At 44.3% G+C, this 21,916-nt stretch overlaps 1 protein-coding gene across 3 annotated transcripts in view; it reads right to left on the bottom strand.

Annotated features, from left to right (window-relative positions):
- LOC119445635 (sulfotransferase 1C2A) overlaps nucleotides 1–21,916 on the bottom strand; it is a 346,853-nt gene that overhangs the window by 6,169 nt on the left and 318,768 nt on the right. The window contains exons 1-2 of one of the 3 annotated variants that reach the window (XM_037709901.2): nucleotides 15,558–15,622; nucleotides 13,235–14,243 (exon numbers count right to left, since the gene is read on the bottom strand). The exons of 1 other annotated variant lie outside the window; for it this stretch is intronic. In XM_037709901.2, the coding sequence (XP_037565829.1) occupies nucleotides 13,248–14,243; nucleotides 15,558–15,563 (1,002 nt within the window). In that variant the 5' untranslated portion in view covers nucleotides 15,564–15,622 and the 3' untranslated portion in view covers nucleotides 13,235–13,247. Of the gene's footprint in view, nucleotides 1–13,234; nucleotides 14,244–15,557; nucleotides 15,635–21,916 lie in introns of those variants that run through there. One more of the 3 variants, XM_037709902.2, reaches the window with a different exon arrangement.

The raw sequence follows: 21,916 nt of genomic DNA, 5'->3' as shown, positions 1-21,916 counted from the left end.
ATTCACTTGCCAATGTCTCCCACGAGCAGGTCGGCATGACGGCGACTGCATGACGCCGACACAGTGATAATAAAGGAACCACGAAAGAATGAAGTCGATGGAAAGACAGACGCGGTATAACAATGACGGCCCATCGACACTGAGATGTTGATTAATAAAATATTCAACGGTGTAATGACACCAGCATGACGGCAACGATCCGGGGGCAATGAGATGCCGACGATTGTATGGCGACGATGGCTCACGACGACGGAATGACGAGAATCGGATATCGAAGTTACAGGGATGACGATGTGACGACCGCGACGCCGTCACGGCGTTGGTATGCCAACGAATGGATGACGAAACCTTAATTTCGACGATGGCTTGATGACTTCATGCCGACAGTGGGATGACGACCACTGTAAGATGACGATGGCGTAATGGTCAATCTATTATGAAACCTGCCTGACTAATATAGCGTGACGCCGAAGGCATGACGAGCGTCGGGTGACGACTAATGGCGTGACGACAAGAGCAAAACCACGAGGGCATGGCGATGACGCCATGAGGAGAGTCAGATGACAAAGCTGAAATAAAGGCCATGCAACGACCACAAATGAATCACGACAGCGAGCCCATACTAAGCCCAAGCTATTCGACAACTTGGCCGACCGCGTCGGGCTCGAAGGGGAGACGATGAGGCCATGGCGAAGCTGGAATGAAGACGATTGTACGACCACGATGGCATCACGACGGTGGTGTGTCGAGGAATGCATGATGATGATGGCGTCACGAGGAAGGTATGACGAATCATCTAAAATGAAGACGATGCAACGACCACGATGATATCACAACCGTGAGCCCATAGTTAGCGATTCAAGCTATTAGACCACTTGGATAGATAGATAGATAGATAGATAGATAGATAGATAAGCAGGCCGGCTCAAAACGGCTGAATTAGGCAAAGAAGGTTCTTCGCATGAAAACACAAAGAATCCCTCGCATCGGATGTCGTCCTTGGGGGAAAAACACACTGAAGGTATGAAAACACATGCAGGCAACTTTGGTTGCAGAAAGCATGCAGTCCAAGTTCAAGTATCTAATTGAAGGTGAACTAGCCTGTGATTCGTCGACTGTCGTTTACCTTTTGGAATTGGGAGTGTTTAAGATCCATAATACTGGTGTGCAATCACTCCCTGGCCTTCCCTTTCTAAACTTATTACGTCAAATTGTCCCAGGTTTGACATTATCAAAGTTACATTACTGAAAAGTAATTTTCGCACTATTAGAGAACGCGAACAAAACGAATCCTAATAATGCGTAGTCTTCGTTGGCAAGGGGCCCGGGCTCATTTTCCGCTCTTTCCCGGTCGTCATTCCGTTTGGTAACGAAAAAAAAAAGAAATAAAGAAAAAACCCGTAGCGTCCTCTAGGCTTGCATATGAGAATTTCTTGCGAATACACAAATTTTTGTTCGTTGACCGCTGCCTACTTGTGAGCGCACGAAGCTCCGGCACGATTTTAATCAGAAAGCCACCAGGTGCCGACACGCCTCCACCCAAAGCCAATAGTATAGTTTCATCAAATATTCACTACAGGGAACACCGGCGACAGTGTCTACGGGAGCCAGCCTGGGAATGATGGTCGTTACGTGGAATTGCTTAAACTTTTTTTTCTGGCTTCAAACGGCTTCGTGACTTTGTAAACTCATTGTTTTAAGCAAAGTACTGTTTTGTAAATACATTTTGAAAAGAGGACGTGCTGGAACGCAGGCAAGCATGTCGTCAGGCAAATTATGCGAGAAAAAAAAAAGCCCTAGAACAACATTTAGCTCACCGGCGCGTTACACGGTTAAATTTGTTGAAAGGACCTTAGACTTTTCCTCAACTCAATTAATTCACGAACCTACGTCTGGTCTTAACATATTGGATCTTGTTCTCACGCCGGCACCTAGCAATGTAAGCCCGATCACACTCACAGACGGTTTCAGTGATAATAAACTACTACATTTAACCATAAAAGTGTCCTCTCGCCCGCGCAGCGTGACGCCCAAACACATCGTCCATTATAACAGGACAAACTACGATGCAATTAGCCTTTGTTTGCGGAACTTCTGCGATTCTTTACTGCAATCCTTTTCACAGCGATCTGTTTATTAAAACTGGCATCAGGTTAAAGAGGAGTAAACTCAGCTGATGAACAAATACATACCTCGCATATGTTTTCGTGCTAAATCATCTAAACCGTGGTAACACAGCAATTTCCCTATTTTAATGAACAAAAAAATCACTTTTCCAAACAGCTAAACGGCTTGGAACACCCGCATCTTGGAAAAAATACAGAAACGCTGACAAAGAATATTGCGCGGCCCTGCAAAAAGCAAGGCACAAGTTCATGTCACAAGATCTTCAGTCCCTCTTTAAACCTAGTCCCAAAGCATTTTGGAAAACGATTTCACAAGCCGAAACTTCTGCATATTGTTCGCTGGTTGAGGCTGGTGACCCTACTGTCCAAGTTGAATGCCCTCAGGCTTTTAACAACTTTTTTCACAAATAGGTTCACGAAGGAAGACTATTCCAATATTCCATCAGCACATGATTACCACTTTGCCTACATGAGCCTCATAGACGTTAATGTTAAATGCATTGTATCATTGATTAATTATTTAAAAATAACTACGTCATGCGGTGTCGATAGCATTAACTATAAAAAATTCTAAAACATACCGTGGTTCATTCCTGAGTCATACTCAGTCATATGTTACAACAATCTCTTTCTACAGGTGAGATACCATACGAGTGGAAAATTGGAAAAGTCATTGCCATTTTTGAATCTGGTGACCGAACCAACGTTGCTAACTCTCGCCCATTATCACTGAGATGCGTATCTTGCAAACTTCTCGCATTGCATCTCACATAGCACTACATTTAGAAAGCAGCTGTTTCTTTTTCTCAAAACAGCGTGGGTTTAGGAAGGGGCTATCATGTGAGACACAACTACTTGAGTTTACTAACGAACTTCTTCTGGGATTGGACGAAAATATTCAGATCGATTTTTTATTCTACAACTTTGCTAAAGCTTTTGATCGTGTTCCACATTGTCGTCTAACTATGTTCCTTGCGCCTCGATTACTCAAAAATGTCTTCTTAGGAATCGGATACGAAGAATAAAGATAAGCAGTTCCTTATCCTTTCGTAAACAGTTCACTTCAGTTGGGAATTATTCATCTTTTCTTAATCATGTATTATCTGGCGTACCCCAAGGCAGTGTAATCGGCCCATTATTATTTCTAATCTAGATAAATGACTTACCAGTAATCACCTAGACAGTCAGATTGTTCGCCGACGGTTGCATTATTTATCGCAATATCCCTTCTGTTAACGACCATATAGCTCTCCAGCAAGATCTTGACCACATTACTACCTGGTGCTCATCAAGGCAAATGTCCCTTAACATTGATAAATACCGATCGAATAATGATATTTAGACGCAAATGATCTAATTCTTTATATGCTTATTCACTTAATAGCAGTTCAGTCCCCCCCGCGTCATCATATAAGCATCTCGGCGTAAATTTTTACCGAATCTCTCGTAGACAACCCACATAGAAAAAAATTGCTGGTAATGCTATTCCAAGCTCAGGCTAAGAGGCATGCCCACTTCGACTCGGCCGGCAGCTGGCCTATCAAACATTTGTTCGCCCTCAACTTCAATACGCATCTTCTATTTGGTCACCTCATCAAGAATACTTCATTCATTCCCTTGAACGTGTACAAAATTGTGCCACTCGTTTTTATTTGTCAGTAGACTACAGGCGGAATTCCACCATAACTAACGTACAGACATCGTTTTCCCTTCCGCGCTATGAATGTCGGAGAACAATCGCACTTATTCGCCTCTTCCATAAATTTCGTTATAGCCATCTTCCATTTACCCTACCTCTTACACAGCCGAATCGCACATCGTACCGATTGCATATTCACCTCAATTTTAAACCGGTAGCCGTTCCAACCCATGCAACTATCGCCCTATCACATACCTTGAAAACTTCTAGAGCATATATTGTATTCGAACATTTCATCGCATCTAGACAAGTATTCATTTTTCTTTCCCAATCAGCATGGATTCAGGCGAGGTCGCTCATGTGAAGCACAACTGTTCGAATTCACCACAGACCTTCGCCTTCACCTTTACTCCCGTTTCCAAACTGATGTTATCTATCTTGACTTTGCAAAACCATTCGATCGTGTCGCCCATCGTCGTCTAACAGCGAAACTTGCTTGCCTTAATCTTGACCCCCTTGTATTGTCCTGGATTGAATGCTTTCTTACAAACCGCTCACAGTTCACTGCCATTTATAACTTTAAGTCGTCAAGTAGTCCAGTTTTGTCAGGTGTTCCACAAGGCTCCGTGCTTGGTCCACTTCTGTTTGTAATTTTTGTAAATGACCTCCCTAACAGCATTCTTTCGTCAATCCGGTTATTCGCTGATGACTGTGTCCTGTATAGGCGCATACCCTCTCATAATGACCAACTGATACTCCAGGAAGATTTAAAGAAAATAGTAAATTGGTGCTCGCTTTGGCTTATGTCCCTCAATGTTTCTAAATGCCAGTACATGTGTGTAACTCGCAAGCAGCAAATCATTAACCACCAGTTTTCTATTAATTCTACAGCCCTCACTCAAGTTGACTTTACCGTTACCTTGGCGTTACAATCACTAATCAACTTACGTGGTCTGCACGCATAACGAATCTTATAAAGGACTGTTACATATCACTTAGCCTCCTTAAAAGATCGATTTTTCTATCTGCTGTTCCCGTACGCAAGCTCGCCTACGAAACGTTTATTCGGACAAAACTTGAGTAAGCCTCCGCAATTTGGAATCCCCACCAGTCTTACCTTATTAACTCGCTTGAAGCAGTGCAGAATCACGCGGCACGGTTTATTGCTTCAAACTATGACTGGCATGTGAGTATAAGTGGCATTAAATCATCCCTCACCATTCCTAGTCTAATACATCGTAGGAAGATTTCACAACTTTGCCTTTTCCACAAACCGTATTATAACTTCCCACACCTTAGGCACACATTTCTACTTACACCCAACCACACTTTCAATGTCTGTTCAACAACCTGAGTCTACAACGCTTGCACGGGACCTCTAATGCATTCAACAAATCTTTCTTACCTACCGCTATTGAACTATCGAACGCGTTACCCGATGATATAGTACATGAACGTGATTCAGATAAATTAGGCACATATTGCCATGTTTCTTAAACCCTTACCTTACCACCACTGTGCTGTTACCCTAACATCTCCCTTTTGTACTGCTCTGTTATACTGCCGGTTGTGCTGCCTCTTTTACTGCCGATCGTGCTACCAGTTTTGTTTGTCTGCGATTGTTTAGGTAACTAGTCATTTATACCATTGTATACGACTGAACCATTGTATAATAATGACTGTAGTGTTTATTGATGCCTTTCACCCTCCCCCCTTATGAAATACCCTGAAAGGGGTCTTTAAAGGACAATAAATGATGATGATCACTTTTAGGAAAAACCACCGCATTCAAGTCATCAGCATTGCCACGCGCAATCATCCATTGGAATGGCCTTCCGGACAACATAGTGCACATCTCTGATCCCGTTATCTTCAAAGAAAAAATATATACAGCAGTTTGTTTTCAAGTGTTTTCTTTTCCTTACATTTTTTTAGTTTCTTGATTTATTTACAACTGTAGACCAATGTTCAATTACAATGTTCAAACTGCTTCAGTTCGCATCCAAATTTGTAAACCCCTCCCCCCTACATGATACTCCAGTTGGAGCCATTGAGGTACCTAAGTAAATAAACAAACTATACAATGTAGATATAGGGGTTTTAAGGAAGATTTAAAATATTGAGGAGAGGTAGGCAAAATGCTAAATCGACAAGCATGTTTAACATACGCGATTAGCTCAAGCAGACTAGGTGTCTATTTGTCACCACCTCGTTTCCAATGGGATACAATAAATCATCATCATCATCGTCATCGGCACGGGGCCTTCAACGCTTGCACGTTCAAGCGCTCTGGGTAGGCGGGCATACAAAGACTCCCTAGAGAGCGGCAACGGCATGCAAACTGGTGTGCCAGAGCAGAGGCAAGGCTACCTTCTGTCGGCGTACGAATCTGGAAGCTTGAAATCGCACCGCAGCGAATCTTCAATTCCGACAAGGCAGGAAAGTGGAAGCGAAGCCATATTGAAGCGGGATGCCACCCTTACGAAGCAAAAAAGAAAAAAGAAACAGCCGCAACGTGAGGACACCAGCTCCGAAGAGAGAGAACAAGGAGAGGAAAGGCAGGGCGGTCAACCAGAAGAACGTCCGGTTCCGAAAAATGAAGGAAACCCTTATGCAATGTGCAGCCGCACTGATTACCAAATAAAAAAAAGGCTGCGATAAAGTGGTACGGCTCGTATTTAACGTGATCGACAATGTACTACCGGGTGACTTGGATACCAAATACAGCCACGCCCCCTTCACGGCTTTCAGTGCGTTTTAAGTAACAACACAAGGAAAAAAAACATAAAAAGAAAGACAGAGAAAGAAAGAAATACAGATAGAGAGAGAGAGAAAGGGAGAGAGGTGGATTTTCAACCCGGATAATCACGGTCGTAGGCGAGCGTCATACCCACTACGCTATACACCCACTTTTCTTTTGTTCTTTTTTTTCTTATTTGTTATTACAACTTTACGGTATACACGCATACTTCCAGAGCTCCGCTGTTTCATCAGATTTCACAAGCGTGGAACTGGCTGAAATATTTTAGTCCACCATGAACGGCTTCGTCAAGGTCAGTTAGCAATGCGAATAGTTCAGTCTCACAGGAACGACTACGAAGGAAACCACGCTGATTGCTAGAGAAGAAATTGCGGTCTGTTGGAAATTTTATGACGTTTTATGATATGATGTGCTCTAGTCTGAGACTAAGGACGGATCACCAGATTAAAAAAAATATTTGATGCCCTTTTTGTTGACAACATGGTAACAGACGCGTGAATGAACTCTGTATGTATATCTGATTACTGCGACTTTTTAAAATTAGTGTAAACGCTATGCTATTTCTGTTGTCATGCTACTGTGAAGCTAAATTCTAAAACAATCCTGCGCTTGTGTAAATCAAACCATGCTCAAATCCCGCGAATAATCTACCTCTAATCTTGCTCAAATTCTGCGCTTGTGTAGTTCAAATCCAGCGCTAATGCAGCTCCACTAACGTGAAACCTGGGGAAGTGCGAAGCAGTGATGCGCCAGTGTTTCCCTTATTTTAACTCACCGTTAGCTTGAACTTCACAAGCGCAGGATTTGAGCAAGATTGAGGCTACATTAAGCGCTGGATTCAAATTCTGCGCTTGTCTAGTTCAAATCCAGCGCTAACGCAGCTCCACTAACGTGAAATCTGGGTTAGTGGGAAGCAGTGATGCACCGGTGTTTCCCTTATGTTATTCTTGTGCTATTCTTGCACATGTGAGGAGCAATCGAGCGCTTGTGGGGTGGTGACGCCCTCTCTTGCGCTGGCCTGTGACTTTTTACTACTAGAACTAACCCTGGGAGTGTTAGCCAGCGCCACCATTCCCAAACCATGGCGGCGGATGTGGAACATCATTTCTGCCGCAGTCGTCACGAGTACGTGATCCTATTGGGTGAAGGCAACTGGTCAATTCACCCACACATGCTATCTGACGGCATCAATTTTGTCACATTCGAGACCCCCGTTATGTAATGAACGCGGAAAAAAGGGAAACGAGCGGCCTGATATTTATTATTCATAGCATAAGAATCCAACAACCAACGACACCAATGACAACATAGGGGAAATTACTTGTATACTTGTGAAGTGAATGAAAGAAATTATAAATAAATGAAAATGAAATGAGAAGCGTTGACCAAATACTCAATACTTCAAGTTGCAAATTGCGTTCACTGTAAATAAGAAAACGCAGAGAGCAAGTAAGCAGTCGAACATGGACGCAACCTTGTCTATGCCTTCCTATGGTGCATATAACGTTAGCAATCGCGGAAGATCAATTTAATTGCCTTAGAGTTACGCTCGGTTGCTCTGTAGCAAATTGAATACTAATACAGGAGAGCGTAAACCACTAGAAAACGCAGTAAGCATTAGGGAATTGCCGCGATTTCTAAATGATGACATTTGTTGATCGCCAACCTAGTATATACCTCGTGTCCAGACGTTGACTAAAACGCTACAGAGTACCCATCTATTGTAAAGGTCTGGCATACAGTAGGCTTCGACAAATGCTCGAAAGCGGTGCTCTTATCTACCTGTACTTACCTTGGCCAATATCCTAGAAATCAATGTATCAGCACTTGACAACAAACCTTGAGATACTGCACGTTGTACGCTCAAGCGCTGTCTCTTCGTGGTTAGAAAAGAAATGGCCCTCGAGCGTTGCGTATTCTTTTCGGTATGTCCGCCGTATCTAGTTGTTCTTTTAAAAGACACGGCGAATTCATTTGGAGAAACCTCTTCGGCAAAGCCGCATTCTGCGAAGCTTCACAGTACCTTCAGTGTGGTTGGAATAAGTACGGAAAACGCATACGGTGCAAACCGGCTTGACACGGTGGAGACCATTTGCGCCACCTACATCTGGCAATGGCACGATGACAGCAAGCAGTGCGTCCTCATTACCACTCAAAAGTAGCATCTACGAGAACAACGGGTCACGTGTTTGTGTTTATTGCACTGTTTTTAGAGTAAGCTTATAGCGCTGTTTGTAGACGTGTTAGAGAGCACGTGCAAAAAATAATGTGGTTGATCCCTCTTATATAGGAATCGGTATAGAACACGAAAGTGAAACGTGTCTTCACAGAAGTAGTGTAATGTTTATTGCACATTGATATATAATGCCTATTGGTGTTTTGTGGCTAAAGCGCCCTTAGGCGTTGATGCACCCACGCTGACGCCTGGTGGCACGTCTCCTCCATCACGACTACCAACGTCGATGACCATGAGCAACCGTCGTGCATATGGAAGCTGCACTACGCTGCACACGCTAGCACAACGCGAAAGACGAAGCACGTAACTGACACACTAATACAACGCGCAAGACAAAGCACGTAACTGAATCGTCACCGAGTCAAATCAGCGGGTACAGCGCGTCGTAATTGCAGCCTCCGCGATCAACTTCAGAAACATTTTCAGAGCTAATTGCGGAGGCCACGCTCCGCTGTGCTGAGTACGGTGAACGCCACCTAGTAGTTGGTAGTGCTCCTTGATGCCAGCGTCCCTTCGAATGCTGGCATCGAGGCGTCGTAGTGCTGAGACCACCGAAGCGTTCACTGTCGGTGCGCGTTAGTGTCATAATGCAGTACTTCTCTTTTCTGCTCGTAGGCGGCGGCACCGCCCCGAGCAAGAGCGCGGGTACACGGAGGAGTGTTAGATATATAAGGCGCGTCTGTGTAGCTCTCTGCAAATGCGTTTGTGGCGCAATGGGTTAAACGTTCGGCGATCTATCGTCGCGGACCGAGAGGTCGTGGGTTCGATTTCCAAATTTTGCATGTTTGTGGAACTTTTTCTTCTGGTTTCTTTCTTTGTATTATGTTCGTGTATGTTCGTGTGACGTATTTCCGTGACGGAAATACTTCAGTGAAGTCTTGGTGGACCCCGGCATAAAACACTTTCGTGTTAAAAGAGTCCAATAAACACATCACCTATCGGTCCATGAATGTGGCTGTCGGGCAGTAGTGAGGGCGCAATACTTGCGGTCCTGTTTCCTGGTTATGTGTAAGAGACGAACAGGTTTAGCCCACACCAGGCCAAATGCCACAGAGCAAAAAAAGAGAAAAAGAAAAAGAAATGTGGCAGTTTCACCCGAAAGGCGAAGCATCAATTGCGATAGCAAATTAGCAAACGGAATAAGGATAGTAGTTTTACCAGCTGTATAAACTTGGACATGCAGCAACACCAGCAACGCGCAGAACTGTTCTCGACGCCATAGGCGTTTTGCCCGCGTTAGCACCGAACGAGCGCAGCGTTGCTGACTGTTGCCGGTGCCTCTGGGGGCGGCTTGGAGTTTACCGGTCGAGCAGCGTCGGAAATCTTTAGCACCTTCTCGCCTCACAGCGTTTTTTTTTTTTTTCCTGCCGCAGCTAAACGTCGCCTCCCTCCTCCCTCCCTCCCTCCCGTCCTCTCACGGCCTTTCGCACGACGAAAGAAGTCGCGTTTGCTCAATATATATGATGATTGTAAAGGAGGAAAGAGACGCTTAATTCCGCAGCCCTTCAGGGAACGCAACGCAGAACGCGCGTTTGCTCTTTGCCGTGCATTCGCTGCCCGTGAAAGCGCGCGTCCCTCGCGCGCTTTCACTCGCACATTCAGCATACGGCGCGGGGCGACGCTTTCGTCGCCGTTGACGTCATACGGAACCTCACGGTGACGCCAGAAATCCGCTTTGATTGTCCATATACTTGCTATAGCAATAACAAAAAAATTGCGTAGCTTGCACTGGAGGCACAATGCTAAAGAGACAGCGCAGCTGATGGGTACCTAGCTAGTCCTGGCTTTTGGGCTAGGCTAAGCGCTACCAAGTCATCCCCAGCATTTTCCGGAATTTATTGGTTAATGATCGATTAGCTATTGATTGTCTATCGCAAGGTTTGGCCACGCATTTGGGCTAGGCTAATCACTACCGAGTCATCCCCAGCATTTTACGGAATTTATTTATTATTGATCGATTATTCATTAGCTATTGATTGGCTATCCATTGGCTATCGCAAGGTATTGGCTACGTATTTGGGCTAGGCTAAGAACTACCAAGTCAGCCTCAGCATTTTCTGGAATTTATTGATTCTTAAACAATTATCAATTAGATCGAGTGGATATTGATGACTGACTTATGAGCTTAAGTAGTCCCAACCATACTTAGCTAGACTTAGGCTCAGCTTCGATAATTCACAGGGGTATGTGCCATTGCGCTTGGACCCTTTCTGCACAACCGCCAGGATCGGCTCACATGTTTTGTCTACGACAGACATACTGTGCTCGGCATAAACAGCTCCGCTGTTAAAAAAAAGCACAGAAAAGACAAAAGTGAAAATCAACTACGTAGAATAAAAAAGCTGTGACGTGGTATCGAACCGGGGTACCCGGATAGCAACCGCAGATTCTACTCCAATGCTAAGAATGAGCCAGTTCCGAAAGTTTCTGTTCTCCTAATAATTGCTGCTGACGGCAAGCAGTTGCCCTCCTCGGTTGCTCAGTGTCTTTGACGTTGCACGGCTAAGCATGACGTCGCGGGATCAAATGAGGTCGCAGGGGGGAGCTCATCTTACTCCCGTGGCAGCCGCGCCGCCGCCGTATCCTGAAAGCGACCTGGAAAAAGTTCGCGCCCGTGCGGTCCTCGTCTTCAAAGCGATCTGCGACGCGCACGAAGTGCAACTAGCGCTGGTAGCTTCGTATGCGCTGTGCTTTCCATGTTAAGTTTGCGTTGAAGCGACAGACGGCGCGAAGGTCAATTCGCTCGCTGCTGTTGCGGCGCCTCCTCACTCCAGCGTTTCGATATCCAGTTTCGGCGTTCAACGAGCGAGATGTGTTCATGCTTACCTGTGCAAGCGTTACACCATGCTTGTTAATTTAGTTAGTACGCGAATGTTTACAAGACCATATGGCCGATAAAACTACTATCCTTAGTTCATGTAGTTGTTTACTAATTTGCTACCGCATTCGATGATGCGTCTTTCAGGTGAACATGCACATATTTTTCTCTTCCTCAAAACTTCTCCATCTACACGTACTTCCTTGTTTGCGCAGAAACCCACCTAGCGCAATCACCACTTTAAGTAGACGAACCTGCATTAAACCAGGTGTGCGCTCACAAAATGGCCGAGTATGCTTTTAAACGCATGCAGAAGCACGAAGTGCCTATATTTGGAGTTCTACAATTCATTTGTTGACAATGAATTCGTAAAGTAATAAAAAGAACGACATTACAGATGCGCAACAACGTGCGCACTGTGCGCAAGCAGCTAGATGTGCAGGACGGTTTCGCTAATACGCGGAAGTGGAAGAATCGAGGGAAGCCGGCGACAGGGCCCTATTTCTTTGGCGGTCCAAGTTGTATGTCATTTCCGACGAGCGGTTATGGTGGGGTTCTTGTTCTTGTTTTTTAGTTTCGTTATCAAAGACGTAGACATCTGTGCGCCATTAGGAAAACATCGGCTTCCATGCAAAGCGTGTTTGAACTACAGTGTGGTTGAACTGCTTGAATCAGGGTTTTCTTGTTCGGCCCTAGATTTTGTTGAAGTTGGCCTTAAAGACGTCTATTTAGTTCACATAAATGACTTTTATTTTGCGGCATCACTCATATGCGGCAACATAAAGGACGCCAAGTGTATGTGTTCGAACATACGACTTTTATTCTACGGAACCACTCGTGCAGCAAGACATCGTACGTTGACGCTCCACATATACAAAATAACTAATTTGTTTTTTAAGCTTGAAATGCTTTTAGCTCCCGTTTTCGGCGACCTTCAAGTGACCTTGAGCCAAAACCCACAGCTGTTATCCGTGCACTCAAACGGGAAGATCCGGGCACTCAAACGAGAACATCCAGGCATCGTTCTGAGAACAACACGAGATCATCCGTTCAAGCAGTCAAAACTCGTCAAAATGCAGTCTCTGCATGGCCACCAACACTTTGTACAGGACCGCATTACATGCGCTAATTACTGCCCAAACAAGTTCCGAAAAATATTGCTTACGATTTCTTCCTAATGTTGTTCACAATACCACTCAAACTAACTTCTAATACGCTGAAGTTTTATGTCATTTCCAATACGGGACGATCAAAAGGCAGATACTTGATTGTATACTTGATTGTCATCTTTTGGCGCTGAAACAAGGTTGCCTGTGCTTTTTTCAATGCCAGAGGTTCGTGAGTTGGCCGCACATTTCCAGCCGGCCACTTCTACGCGACAAGAAGAAAAAGCAGCGACAGACGCTGAGCGCGCTGCACTGTAGGAAAAAAAAACTGTTGAAAACGGCGGCACCACAGGCAGCAAAAGACATCATATGATAGCCATTTCGTGCTTACATCTACTCTCGATTACAGGAGAGCGCACAATTTTTTTTCTCGGTCATTTTTTTACGTCCCATAAGCGAACGGCTACGGCAACGCTACTAGGCCGCCGCAATAGTGCTCAAAAGCTAGCTAAGATCATGCGTTAATACAGAACTGAAAGAGCGTCCGACTGCATCGTGCCTCTATGAACGTATAGACGAAGTTATTTCCAGTGTTTCAGCACGAATGTCTTTCCATAGATCTATGAAAGAAGCTTTCTCCTTTTCTTCTTGTATCTTGTTCTCTAAACGTGCCAGCTGCTGAGGTGAGAAGTGCTTTCTCCATCCCCCAACTTTTCCTTCTCTGACGACGCTGTACTTTCTCGTGTCTCCCCCATATCCGGTTTTGCATGAGGGTTGCTCCCTGCGGCATATATTTGCCCAATCCGGCGATTTAATTGCCTGAAAATCAAACAAAACCGCTTTCCTCATGTGTTCGGGCTTGGACAATTCCACTATTTTGTTCAGCTGCCCTTCGTTCTCGTCTAGAAATTTTCCGTACTGATTGCCAAGAAAATGCGCCAGCTTCAAAACCACACCCCGAGTGTCCCTCTTGATTTCCTCGTATGTTATGAAAAAAACGTTCGGTTTATCTTTCAGTGCGTAACCCGAAGCCACATGGTCGAAGTAGCTCCCGTAACCGAGGTCCGTTTCGAGGAATGCGTCAAAAAGCTCGTCGAAGGTTCCGTCTTGAAAGCGCCACACGCTTAGTTCCGTCATTGCGTGATACAGAGACACGCAGACGTCCCAGGGATTTCGTGCAACGTACACGTACTTCGCATCTTCACTCATGGTGTTTGGCTGCAAGATTTGGTGCGTGTAAAACAGTCTCATGGGTAATGCTGGTTTCCATCCGTCGTGTCTCACGTACTCCAACGCATGGGTGTTGCATGCAAACTCGTCGTAGGAATTCACCGGCTCGCCACCTTTCAGGATGAGCTGCGTCAGGTACTGAACCCAGTGCGTTCCACTCTTTGGGAATGAACTCTGTACCACGTCGCCCTTTGCGGCGCGGAAAGTGCTGTTCTCTCGATAAATGTCCGGGTCCAACCAGGCACATTTTGGGACACCGTCGATCATGCGGTAGAACGGCCTGCGGGGCTTCGTAACCGTGGAAGCCGGTGCTGTGTCAAAGGCGTTCTGAAACAGTTTATTGTTTCTTTTTTATTCGGTTCACCTACCTGCGGCTGACGGACATGTCTTCTTGATTAGCGCATGAACTTTTTTCTTTACACCTCAAGGTGGGACAAAGCAATTAAATACCTTAGCTTAGGCTGCGGCATAATGTCGCCCCTCGTTGAAATATTCATTTAGCTACACTGTAAAAGACCAGGAGCAGCTAGTTTTATGGTGATATGTGTGTAATTTGGCAGCTATGACACTACAGTGTAACCTGTAATCTAGGCACTGAAGTTACGAAAAGCATATACATACATACATGTATATATACATATATATACATATATATATATATATATATATATTGAACACGAGTTTGTTGTTGACGTATAGCAGGAAATTATGAAATACGCCAAAGCACTGAGTGCTGCAAGCATTCTGAACAATAGCTAGAACAATATTTTGTGCAGCAAGTCAAGTAGTGCTTCGCGTAGTATCCTTTGCTATAAACATTCACAGTGCTGCCCATACAACATGCTCATAACTCTAAGGCTTATATCCACATTTGTACGTAGCTGGCTCACCCGAATCAAAAGTGCTTCAACTCGCACCAAGCAACACACAATAGAGAAACAGAGCCGGTGAACCGAGATGCACGCACTTGAGATAGCCCGAGTTGTTGTGTCCGTGTCAATGAAGAAAATGTGTTGCAACCACGATGAAAACTTACAAATTAGTAAGTCAAGAAAGTTACTTGCATCACTTTACAAGAAATATGAGAGAGGAAGCTAAACTGAATCCCCATTTCGGTGTCAACTTTACGACATAACGAGTTGACGACAGGTTATAACGTTGTTATCTTCGACATAAGCAACCCTCCCACCCACATGACATCTATATGTGCCCAAACAAGTATTTTTCCAACAAAGCGAAGCGGCAACAGACCCATCGCACAAGTTGCTAATAAGCAATTTTAGGAGCCTTCATCATGAAACAAAAACCCAGCTATATCATTTTGAGTGCTTAATAGCAAGGCCTAACAGAAGTGCAGTGTTCGACCAATTAGGGCCGGTATTTGTGAAAAACATATACGCAAGAAGTGTTCGGAAGAGCGAGCTCCAGATAGTCCTGACGCCGAGCATATCACTAGCGAAGGCCGTCAACGAAAACCAAAGATTACGTGCGAACGAAAAAGCTTTGGGAATTTAGCTGCACAATTGTAATGCGAGCTACACTGCTTGTTCTGGCAGTGGAACATGCACACGATTGATGTGCATTATTTGAACTACTTAGATGAGCAAGCAACGACACAACGACGTAATTTTGAGCGCTCACCGACATGGCCGCTACCGATGGCCTGCAGACACCAAGTTTTCCCTTCTGTGATATGCCTCTGCCTGTGTATCTGCTTTTGCGCGGTATCGCGCTTAAGAGTAGGCGCTCGACAAAGGCCTCCTAAGGGTTATCTGTAGATACGACGTCTGTTTTGTTCATTGTGCTACAAGAGTGTGCGCCAGGACAACCTAGTGGTCACATGCCAGTGAAGCGCGAAGATATAGTGAGATCCCGAATGTGGTCGTCACCCTTACATAAGGTCCAGCCTTTGATACGGTGGAGTGGTATGAAGGAAACTGCTCTTATACATTATTAGACTGAAACCTGAGACTGACTAAGAAAACGCTCACGTGGCTAGTTCAGAATACGGAGAAGTTTCCGACTGTCTAGGCTCTCATATCAGTATCTATATCAAACCTGAAAGCTTCGGCTGAATTATGTCACACCAATTCCGTTCAAGCTTATGCGGCCATATTTACGCATGTGCATATATATATATATATAATATAATATAATATATAATATATATATTATAATATATATATATATATATATATATATATATATTATATATATATATATATATTATCGCCAACTCCAACCATTACTTCTGAATCGTTTAAAGCACCATTAAAAACCGATATTAGTAGAGCATGGCTCTTGCAATTATTTGATGCATTTGCTAGTTTCTAAGTCACTCCATGGTGTTATGATTTACGAACAGATACAGATAGATAATGCTATTCAAGAAAGAACAAAATGGCGTCAGCTTAAGCGACAGCAAAAATATTCAGGAAAGCGTCTACTCATAGAAGCTCAGAAGAACACAGATTAGCGACAGCACAAGGTGTATTTAATTTACGTTAAGATACATCAGTGCCAGAGATGGGACAGAAGGGATTGAAGCGATATTACTTGTCCCAAATAGGAAAAAATAAGAAACGTAATGATCAACATGTTTAGGCACAGCTGTGACACACATTTTAAGGAATCTTGGTGTAGCAAGTTGACGCTTCCGTACGGTAAAAGCTATCCTGTGTTCACAACTTATCTCCTTGCCCTGGTACTGGCTCAAGTGTGCACTTAACCTTCCTTATCTAATCGATTACGTCACACTTGTCTTCAGCAGCCTTCAAAAAACATGAAATGTCTCGGTTAAGCTTATGCTATAACGGGCATTCAAATTAATTTCGTCCGTGAGGAGGGATTGAAACAAACACCATCTAAATGTGTTGCGCAATTCATAGGTTGTGCCGTACCTAGCCACAAAACGCTTCTACGAATAATTGATCACATGCAAATAAATAAGTTAAGGCACGCGCTACCGTTGAGATATACGAAGCGTGAAAAAATGCTGCAGAAACTCTAATAATTGTCTACTAATGCGCAAGCATTCTTTGGCTCTGCTGTTATTTCGCTTTTGCCCATTTATGTTGCTAGCTTATGCATCTCAATCCATCGCCTTTTTGCGGAGCCTAAAAATGCTTACGCATTTGTAGCCACTTCTCTGAATTTCTGTAGAGTTTTTAAAAAATCGAGCGTCACCCTATAACGACGTTTCCAACCCGCTTCTGAACACCTCCGCTTCCGCTTCTGTTGCTTATCTCCTAGTTCCTGTGGCTGTTCTCATCGTTCCTTCTGCCGACTACGATACTATCGTTCTTGTTACGTGTTCCCACGCCGTTTGTGCGTTTAACCAAGCTAACGTTTCTCTGGTGCCATTGCAAGACCTCGTCTCGGCACATCCGACCTCTTCGAGGCGATCGTATAGCCTGAGCCTAACCGCTATCACAACGAGTCTTTTGACAAAACATGTCTACCAATCAGTTATTCTTTTCATGTTATACTATTTATTGCATCAAATGACTATGTCGAGGTGGCAGTGACGTTACCAGTCTTCTTTAAATCGCTTATAAAGCTACCAATCATCTACATTTACGATAGTATAATGATTAAATGTCTTAACTTAACCAATTACGCACTCATTTAGCAGTTGCAAGGCGTTACAGGACATACACGGCTTCTCCGGGTACTCGCCAAAGAATGCTTACGTATTAAAAATACACGAAAAAGAAGAGAGGTAGGCGCATCATTTCTTAGCATCGCCACCACGTTGGTGACAAAAGTGGGACGTGGCGAGCCCTTGGGATACAATGAACCTTCAAATTTTTCTCAGTTATTCCAATGAAATCAACCGGTGACGTAAATTTTGCGAGCTACGAGCGTCAAGCTCCTAGTAGGAGGCCGTAGAAGGCCAAGGAAGTAGAGCACGTAGAGAGCCAGCCGTTTATTTAGGGCTATAAGAACAACAACCAAAAAAACGGGATGCGCCCCTCTTGATTACGCTGCACCACACGCGTTCGTGCTAACGTACGTCGTCGCTTTCGAGCTGCTGGAAGACAGCAGGTTTTGAAATTCCTCAGAATCAGCTGTAAATGACGTCTACGTAATCATTCATGCATTGCACAGAATGGGTGTATGAATAATGTAACTGTTGTGCAGCGAGCGGTTATGTAGTAATTATATGCTTTAGTGTTTATATTGTAATTATAGAATAATGTTTCTTATGACAAGCTATAACATTGAAAGCAATCTGAAACCCGATGGTTCATGCCCAGTCACCTTAGTGGCACATACCCCGAGGACACAACCAGTGGCCCCAGCAGCACATAACCCGTGCACATCCCCAGTGACCCCTGTGGCACATACCTAGTACACATGGCTAGTGACGTCACGGGCACATACCCAGTCGCTCCTGTGTCACATATCCCGTGCACATACCCAGGGGCAGGTGCCGCTTGCCTCAGTGCCACCAATGACGTGCATTTCGGTTCCCCTTATACTTGATGTATATATCAATGATCTCCTAAATATTAAGAAAAGAGCCAAATTTCTCATATATGCCGACGCCAGCGCCATACTATTTCCTGGCCCCGATGTCAATTATTTCGCATATTAATGTGATAATGCACTTTAACAGCTCTCCGCTTGGCGCAGCTTCAAAAAAATATGTATTAATCCTCTAAAAACAAAATTAATCATAATCCGCGCAAGATATAAAGCACGCGAACTGCTACACCCTATTTTGTACGATTGTCAGAACGTTGTTATCGTACGCGAGCACAAGATACTCGGCGTTACATTTTCCGCACACCTAAGTTTGAATTCAGACCTAAAACAGCACTGCAAAAAGCTTTCATATACTACTGCACGTTATCACGATGTCAACACCTACACCCTTTGAAGATAAAACTTCAACTGTATTACGCGCTATTAACATTGTATCTTAGTTACTGTCAGCCTGGTATGTCCTACGGCAACTAAACAGAACCAGAATAAAATTTTGCTTTTGCAAAAGCAGATTCTTTGACATGTTGGAAACATTCGTCACTTGGCTTGAAATAAACCGGTCTTTCAAGATTACTATATCGTACGAATTTAGCACTTCTACAAATTTGTACCTAAAACCTAAAACAATAATTCACGTACGCAACAAGCTGCCTCATTGTTCGTGCCTTGTTTCCCTACCAGCTACACTTTATAAGCACTTCATTTCAACTTACCGTCGGTTTTGAGCTAATGTCCTGAGATAACGACTGCAACACACCGGCAATTGTGCCGACAGTTTGCATCTATGTCGTGAACAATAGCTTTCACGTTGAACTTATTGGCTGGCACATTTATGCCTTGCATACATACTGTATTTACCTTTTTTGGTTAAGGTTTTATTAGTCTGTCTTATCATCAATTGCGCGATATGTCTCTTGAATTGCAAATATTGTATTTCTGATTGTAAACTTTGTCTCCTTATTTTCATCTACAGGGCTTTCTTGTGTATTGAGAGTGAGTATAATAAATGGTTGAAATTATTTCGACTATGTTAAACATTGGGTGTGCTTCATATTGCAAATCTGTTCTCTTTGGAAGTATCAACATCCACTGTAATTGCGACATGTTTGCTTTCATTTTCTCGGCTGTATAGTTGTACAATGAACGTCGCATGCTGCCAATGTAAGGGTCTTCAGGGACAAAGTCAAGCTGCCTAGAGCGGCTTCTAGCCCTAAAAGCCATCCCGATTTTTCTGAATAAATAAATATTGATTGATTGATCTACGCTGTCAAATGCTCCTTTTACATTCATGGCCTGGATAGCCCTCTTATTGTGTGTTTGAAGCTGGTCGCCGACAACTTCCTTTAGCTGCAGCAGCATGTCTTGCGTACATAGGCGTGGTCGGAATCCGAACGTGGTATCAGAGAGATAACCGTTTTCTTCCAGTTATGGTGTGAGTCTGTTCAAAACCATGTGTTCTTACACTTTTCGCGCCCACGACACGAAATATATTCGTAGTAGATATCGTGTCTCGAAGGGTTTGTTAGGCTTGGGAATCATGGTTACTTCACCGTGTTTCCGCGTTGCCGGTAGTTTTCTTCCTTCCCAGAACTTGTATATATACTCCAGAAAAGTCTCAGTCGCCTTCCCCCTGAGATTTCCCGGAGCTTTTTTATTTATTTTGTCCTCTCCTGGCTTGGTATTTCGGACGAAACTGCTTGGGGCACTTTGAATCTCGGCCATAGAAAAGGGTCGATCAAGTTCCAATTTGGGTTGGCCTTTACAGATGATCAGTTTTGAGTCAATATGGCAGCGTTGTCGTTTCCATCGCCCAGACACTTGGCTTCAGCCTCCTGTAGGATAGCTTCCTCCATGCAAGGATCAGACTGAGAGGTGAAAGGAGAAAGGTAAGAATGTCAACCAGATGGGAAGATCTAGTTTGCTACCCTATGCTGGGGAGAGAGTGTAGGTGAGGTAAAGTGATAAGAAAGTGCAGAGATAGAAAGAAAGAGGCACAAATTCACAATCGCAGTAGGTCATTATCAGCGCTAACTATCAACGCGTAGCATAGTAGCACATTTAGCGCTGTGAACATCAGTTTAGGCTACAACCGCTTGCCCAAGTGTGTTTTCTTTAAAAACTGCAGCAGTGCCCTTGTCCCGCTTTGCTGCGAAGGTTTGTGATGTCGGCATGCAAAAATGATTTGCTCTGTTATAAACATTTTATCAAAGCGCGCTATTGCGATTGCGAGTGATCGCCTCAATAAATTCTAGCGAGGACACTCATAGAGGACGTCTTCAAGAGCCTCCTCGCTACCACAATGATCACGCGAAGCGCCGTCGGTCTATCCGATTTTGAAAGCGAAATACTCTCTTAGTCATATTCGACAAAGCAGGGCAGCATCGCGTCGGCAGAGTCCGGTTGGGATCCGAAGGTTGAGAGAACTGTCTAGGTGGCGCAGCCGGTCGCATTGTAAAGTACAGGTGGTCTTCATGTGGAACGTGATATCCTGTGCGACTTCGAAATAATGGTATTGACTCCTCTTTGCCGCCTTCAAGAGCAGACCGAGCAGCGTTATTAGCGTGTTCGTTACCTATGACGCGACAGTGATTTGGAAGCACCAAAATGTCACGTGGTGTCCTTTCACAGCCAAGGTAGAATAAGTTCTCCAATCTCGAATACCAGTTGTTTATGTGGTCTGCACCGCAGGGCTGATAGTAAAAACTGCAGTGATACCTTCGAGTCGCTGAATATTGACCATTGCCGAGGTTATTCTTGGCTGAGGAGACGAAGTGCAGCGCGAAGAGCTGCAAGTTCCCGCGCCGTCGATGTCGTTGGGTGACACGTCTTGAAAGTTATGGTCGGGGCTCTCGCTAGAAATGCCACTGCTCCAGACGAAAATTGGGCAGTTGCTGATCCATCAGTATATATATGTACGTGGTAGGCGTACCTCTTGTGCAAAAGGAATACATATAGTTGTCGAAGAGCAGGTGAGGACAGCTCAGATTTTTGCGTGATTCTTATTATGGTGAGGTGCACTGCTGGTCCAACCATAAACCATGGAGGAATCGAAGGCGTAGATGCGGGGATGAAGCCTGATAGAAGGCGTGTGTAATAATCCGAAATCGTAACATAAAATGATGCCTGCGGCCTATCTGATGGTAGTGTAGCAATATGATGGGAAAGGGTTCATGCAATGTGCCTAATGTGTACATTCAGCATTTCACCTGCAATGTGTGTTTATATTAGTTGGTCCGGGCGATTGCAACAGTCGCCCCTATTTATGCGCGTTCGGGCAAATCGTGGCAAGCATTGACAGCCCAAGCTTTATCATCGTGCCATGCACGAAGATTTGTCCTGCAAATGTTGGTCAGTACGGGCAAACTGTAACAGAAAAAGCCCAGAAGAAAAGCCCTGTACAATTGAAACATTGCATACAGTGACATTCGCAGAGTCTTTCCGCCCAGAAACTTCAAAAGCTAGAAGATTGCTGTCGGGCGCTGTTTTGAGTAGGTCACGTGCGGGCTCCT

The sequence above is a fragment of the Dermacentor silvarum genome, chromosome 3 (genome assembly GCF_013339745.2).
Source record: "Dermacentor silvarum isolate Dsil-2018 chromosome 3, BIME_Dsil_1.4, whole genome shotgun sequence".
Lineage (NCBI taxonomy): Eukaryota > Metazoa > Arthropoda > Arachnida > Ixodida > Ixodidae > Dermacentor > Dermacentor silvarum.
Note: the sequence above shows the minus strand (reverse complement) of the source record. Positions and strands in the feature narration are given on the sequence as shown.